Here is a 6,073-nt window from a genome sequence, read left to right as displayed (position 1 = left end):
ATACGATTATTCGAAATGCATCGATTTATTTTGTTATCTTATATTTTCTGAAATAATGTGAATGAGGAAAGTTTCAGTTTCTCAAGGAGGCGTCACTGCGTTCGAACAAATCCATATACGCTACACAACATCTGCTAGGCAGATGACTGACAGCAGAATAACTCAACGCGCTTGCCAGAACTTGAGTGCATGTAGATATATTTCTGTACCTGTCAGAGTGGATTTTCTCTGCAGGGTTTTAAATCTGCCAGAGGACAACAGTTTTGTTGCCATGGAGTTCTTTTTCAGACCGCCGAGTGCATACTGCACACGTGCTCATCGACTTATCTGGATGACTATGCGTTCAGTTTGATTTTCCAGTCAAACTTAGGAGACAGGGCGAGAGTGGGAATCGAACCCAGACCCTCACGGACACTGCAGATAAGCGTCTTGACCATTCTGCCTGCCACCTCCAGAAAACCAAACCAAACGAACGAAAGATGGAAAAAACAGAGGAAACAAACGACAGCTAAACAGTTGAAAAGTACGCATCAGTTTCAGTTTCGAGGAGGTGTCAAAAGGTGAAAACGGATCCACATAAAACACACAACATCTGCATAAAAAAGGCAGATACCTGATCAACGCTGAAGTGAAAGTCGGACGGCACTCTGCGAGGAGAGGCATTGCCCACAGTACAGTGCCACCATTTTCTTTCTTCTTTTTCTTTATATATATATATATATATATATATATATATATGTCTGTGTGTGTGTCTGCAGGTGTATTTGTTTCACTTGTTAAATAAACTTCTTTTTTTAACCCTATGTTTCCATTTCCGTTTGTTGCCGTGGCTTCTGTTACGTGCGCTGAGTGGATGGTGCAAACAGGACCTCGGTTTATCCTCTCATCCAAATGAACAGCGCCCAGACCACCACTCAAGGTCAAGTGGATGGGGTGGAGAGGCTGGTTGGAGGTGGTGTGTGTGTGTGTGTGTGTGTGTGTGTGTGTGTGTGTGTTGGGGGTGGTGGTGGCGGGGGAGAGGGGGAGAGTAAAACTCCCGGTCCGCAGGTGGGTATCGAACGCGTGGGCACTGCTTTGAAGTCGGGCGCATAACCACTAGACGTCCTTGTCAGTAGCAAAAGATCAAACTGGGCTGAAAGTGTCTTAAAACCACCCTGAAAACATAAGACCACAACACAGAAACGTTTTGACGGGCACACAGATTGTGCCGTTCTGTGCATTCATGCCACAGACACACATGCTGAGAAAAAAACGACTGTTTCAAGGAACTGAAGGACACAGCACTAAGTTCAAAACGACTGTTTCAAGGAACTGAAGGACACAGCACTAAGTTCAAAACGACTGTTTCAAGGAACTGAAGGACACAGCACTAAGTTCAAAACGACTGTTTCAAGGAACTGAAGGACACAGCACTAAGTTCAAAACGACTGTTTCAAGGAAATGAAGGACACAACGCGAAGTTCAAAACGACTGTTTCAAGGAACTGGACACAGCACTAAGTTCCTGCTGTGAAGACACTCGTCACACACTTACGATACACTACAAGCACTTCGTACGTACATTTTCATGTTGTCCCATTCATCTATAACTGTTGTACGGTGACATGCTCGAAACACAAAAGTTTGGTTATCAATCAAAGACGAGAAGAAGGTCCTGCAGGTCGTCTTGCACAGCCACCACCAGAAGGCTTTACTTGCCGCCAAGGACCGTTTTCTCAAAATGATGCTCGGATCCGAAGAGAACCTGCCATCACTGTTTGTTTCAACCCGGGACACGACATCTGCCGTCGTTCAGTATAACCTCAATAAGATCAATGCTTTCTCTGTACCAGCGGTCACAGGCAAAAAAAAAAAAAAAAAGTCTGCTGGCCACCATTCCAGTCACAAAGGCACGCCCAGAGTCGGCACAGTGACAACGTGGGAAGGGCGCACAATGGTGTGTGGACGAACAAATCAACTCAGCACAGTGTATTTGTATTTGTACTTCTTTTTATCACAACAGATTTCTCTGTGAGAAATTCGGGCTGCTCTCCCCAGGGAGAGCGCGTCGCCACACTACAGCGCCACTCATTTTTTGGTATTTTTTTTCCTGTGTGCAGTTTTATTTGTTTTTCCTATTGAAGTGGATTTTTCTACAGAATTTTGCCAGGAACAACCCTTTTGTTGCCGTGGGTTCTTTTACGTGCGCTAAGTGCATGCTGCACACGGGACCTCGGTTTATCGTCTCATCCGAATGACTAGCGTCCAGACCACCACTCAAGGTCTAGTGGAGGGGGAGAAAATTTCGGGGGCTGTGCCGTGATTCGAACCAGCGCGCTCAGATTCTCTCTCGCTTCCTAGGAGGACGCGTTACCTCTAGGCCATCACTCCCCAACACGTCGTATTCTGCAAACCTTGGTGAAGTTTCAGTTTCAGTTTCTCAAGAGGGCGTCACTGCGTTCAGACAAAAATCTTATACGCTACAACAAAATCTGCTGGGCAGCTGCAGCTGCAGATGCCTGAACAGCAGCATAACCCAACGTGCTTAGTCAGGCCTTGAGTGCATGCATGATTATATATCAGAGTGGATTTATTCTGCAGAAGTTTGCCAGAGGATAACGCTCTCGTCGCCCTGGGTTCTTTTTCAGTGCGCCAAGTGCGTGCTGCACACGGGACCTCGGTTTATCGTCTCATCCGAATGACTGAACGCTCAGTTCGATTTTCCAGTCAAACTGGGGAGAAAGGGGAGAGCGGGATTCGAACCCAGACCCTCACGGACTGTGTATTGGTAGCTGAGCGTCTTAACCATTCTGCCATCTTCCTCCTCCACACTGTGTGTGTGTGTGGTGAAGACGAGGCTTAGCTGAGTAAGAATACATAAATTATGTCTATGATAGATTGTGATACTGATGAGACGCAAAACCACAACAACATTCCTCTGCAATAAAACAATAACAGAGCGACCCCCTCCCCCCAAACGCCCACCCCCCAACCAAAACCATGAAAAGCGTCCAGTCAGTCTATCTGCCGTGGATCATCCATGGGATGGGACTGTCAAAAAAATAACAAGTCAACCAGCTGACCAAGGCCAGACTGTGAACCAGAACAACCGCTGTACTGCTGACTTGTACGTGTAGAAATAATGGACCTACAGTGTCACGTAAACATTATCATTGTGTCGCCCAAACTTACGTGCTGGCATGTCTTCAGAAATAAATGGTAACGCGGTATCTCACACTGTGGCAACCCCTTCACTCCTTCCCTCCCAACAGTTCATAGTCAGTCAGTGCCTGATGGGGCTCGCTAAGGGGGTAGTCAGTCAGTCAGTGCCGCAAGGTGCCCGCTATGGGGGATCGGGGGGCCCTGTAAGGGGGCTGCACCGTGGATGTAGCGGGGATGCTCATCCCCAACCCAACCCCCTCCTCTCCCCCACCTCGCAAAGGAACTTTGCATCCATCACCATCATCACCATGGACGCCCGCTCCGAGGTAGTTCTCGTCGTACTCGTCGTCGTCGCGGCAGTAGTGGAGGAAGGTGGGGAAGAGGAGGGAGAGGGCCAGGGTGACTCCCCCCAGGCAGAACAGCCCCAGCCCCGCCAGCCTGCAGGCGTCCAGCGCCGCGTTGAAGGGGCGGGCCCCGGGGTCCAGGTACCACTCCCCGGCCTCCGGGTTCTCCCCGACCACCAAGGGCCGCTGTGGCACCAGGTAGCCCACCAGGATCCCCACCACGCCCAGCCCCAGCAGCTGCACCCCCACCCACAGGAACACCTTCCACCACACAGGACGGCAGCAGGAGCACCGACGACGGCGGCGGCGGGAGGGGGTGCGGGTGTGGGAGGAGCGGTAGTCCAGGTTATCGTCGTCGTCGTCTTCGTACACAGCGGGGTCCTTGTAACTACCCTGCTTGTCGTAGAACTGATGCAGGTAGGAGCGCACCCCGAAATGCACGGGGCAGCTCAGCCGTCTTTTCTGGGTAGGGGTGGTTGTGGTGGTGGTGGTTCCGGGCCCCCTCTCCGTGTCCTCTTCCTTCCTCTCCCTGCTGATGTCGCCTGTACCCATACAACATATAAACTGATTTGCCATTGGGCTATAATTATGAACATGTTTTATTGGAGTGGGGTTAGAACAGATGTAATTAAACTGTTGAGTTGTGACTGAGTTGTATGAATATGTTTTGTATGTACACACGCACACACACACGCGCGCGCGCGCGCGCGCGCGCGTGTGTATGTGTAGATATAGATAGACAGATAGATAGATAGATATAGATGCCACAGATATATGAACATGTATACTTTTTTTTGAGGGGTGGGGCGTAATAACTGGTGCGATGGCGCTTTGATTTGTGTATGCGCAAGATTCAGCGCTATATAAATACCATTATTAACCATTATTATTATTATTGTTATTATTAATATTAATTGTACACCTACTGAGCTACATGATTACGTTTTGTAAATATTGTAATTTAGTACCCGTTGAATTGTAGGTGCATTTGCAAAACATTGTGTAGATGTTGAGCTATATAACAATGAAGACTGTTTTCGTAAATATCACGCAGATGTTGAGCTAAATCTACATTAGGGAAAGTTACATACAGGCCCCACCCACGAGAAACATCCACATCACAAAAAGCTTTCTTGGTTAAAAAACAACAACAACAAAACAAACAAACACAACAACAAACAGGCGAAAAAAAACAACCCCAAAACAACAAAAAACCCGTCATGAAGGACACATCACGTCATACTCCATCCATCCACACAGACAGCCCCCCCACCTTACCCCCGCTGCCCACTATCCTCCTTCCCCTTCCTATGTTCACGGTCACCCAGGCAACCAACCAACCAACCTTTCAGGTTGCTGCCACGGCTGGCCGAACATCTCTCTTCCGGTGTCACCGGATGTAACTCTTCCGCCATGATGGAGGTGGGTTGGGCCTCGGTGGTGGGTATGAGAGGAGCCGGGTCCTGCTGAGCCATGGTCAGCTCCAGACGTGCCGTGGTGAGGTAGAGGTGGAGGTGGAGGTAGAGGTGGGGTGGCCTGTGGTGCTATCCGTATTGTGGTGGGCGTGGTTACTGACTGACAACACTGTCGGCGGCAAGGCAAGAGACACTGTTTGCTACTCCTCTGGTGGAAACAAGAACACACCCAGCATACACTATGCCCCGAAAACTGGAAGGAAGAAAGAGAGAGAGACAGAGACAGAGACAGAGAGACAGAGAGAGACAGTGAGAGAGAGAGAGAGAGAGAGAGAGAGAGAGTGTGCATAAGTGAAACCTGTCTGAATGACACAGAAAATAAATGATATGGGACCAAAAACGTAAAAAGCAAGATAGTGGCACGCTAGTTTAGTGACTGAATCTGCATCAAAATTGAGTAAAATAACGTACAAAATAATAGTCGAAATCCACAAATAAAGGGGGATCACAACATTCACTAATGGTAATATCGTTTCATACATGCACACACACACACACACACACACACACACACACACAAAATTGCCGGTAAAACAGGTGCAATAATTTAAGATACTAAACAGAACATCACCCTTACCCTCTGTCATCATCAAGGGAGGAAACAGGAAGAAACAATGAATGCCATGACCTAAAGTACGACACTTACACATTGTAAACATCGCATCAAGTGGTTCACCTGTCACACTGTGGAGGAGACGTGACATGCCACAGAATTCCCCACCCCCATCCTCCCTCCACCTCCAAGGCTTAATGGTGCTTACTTCTCCAACACATAATGTACCACACTTTACCATCTGAAATATGACCAGAAACACTGGTTTGCACCCACAGACAGAATTTTCACGAACTGTTCAAGATATTTCGGAATCTTCACACACACACACTTTTTGGAGAGTCGTCCCCGTGTGAAGACAGCATGTGGACAGTTACCACTATACTCGGCAAGTGTGTGTGTGTGTGTGTGGGGGGGGGACAGTCCTAAACTGACGTGCTGCACGTGTCGCACCTTAACACACACACACACACACTTCTCCAAGAGCGTCGTCGCTGTGTGGACAGTCACTCCTGTACTCGGCAAGTGTGTGTGTGTGTGTAGGGGGGGGGGGAACAGTTC

General features: G+C 48.5%; 1 protein-coding gene across 1 annotated transcript; it reads right to left on the bottom strand.

Moving 5' to 3' along the window:
• Positions 1-3,069: 3,069 nt before the first annotated feature.
• LOC143280608 (uncharacterized) lies at positions 3,070-5,101 on the bottom strand. Its single transcript, XM_076585323.1, has 2 exons — positions 4,830-5,101; positions 3,070-4,026 (listed from the first exon to the last, which is right to left on the bottom strand). The coding sequence occupies exons 1-2, from the start codon at positions 4,957-4,959 to the stop codon at positions 3,302-3,304; spliced, it is 855 nt and encodes a 284-aa protein (XP_076441438.1). The 5' UTR covers positions 4,960-5,101; the 3' UTR covers positions 3,070-3,301.
• Positions 5,102-6,073: the final 972 nt, after the last annotated feature.

Source organism: Babylonia areolata, chromosome 3, assembly GCF_041734735.1.
Source record: "Babylonia areolata isolate BAREFJ2019XMU chromosome 3, ASM4173473v1, whole genome shotgun sequence".
NCBI classification, from domain to species: Eukaryota; Metazoa; Mollusca; class Gastropoda; order Neogastropoda; family Buccinidae; genus Babylonia; species Babylonia areolata.
This window is presented reverse-complemented; position numbering and strand designations above follow the sequence as displayed.

What these genes read in the sequence shown, in the direction of transcription:
- LOC143280608 (XM_076585323.1), bottom strand. Translation starts at nt 4,959, where the DNA reads ATGGCTCAGCAGGACCCGGCTCCTCTCATACCCACCACCGAGGCCCAA. An exon ending in CCGTGGCAGCAACCTGAAAG is followed by an intron (nt 4,027 to 4,829) that starts GTTGGTTGGTTG and finishes GTATGGGTACAG; the next exon opens with GCGACATCAGCAGGGAGAGG.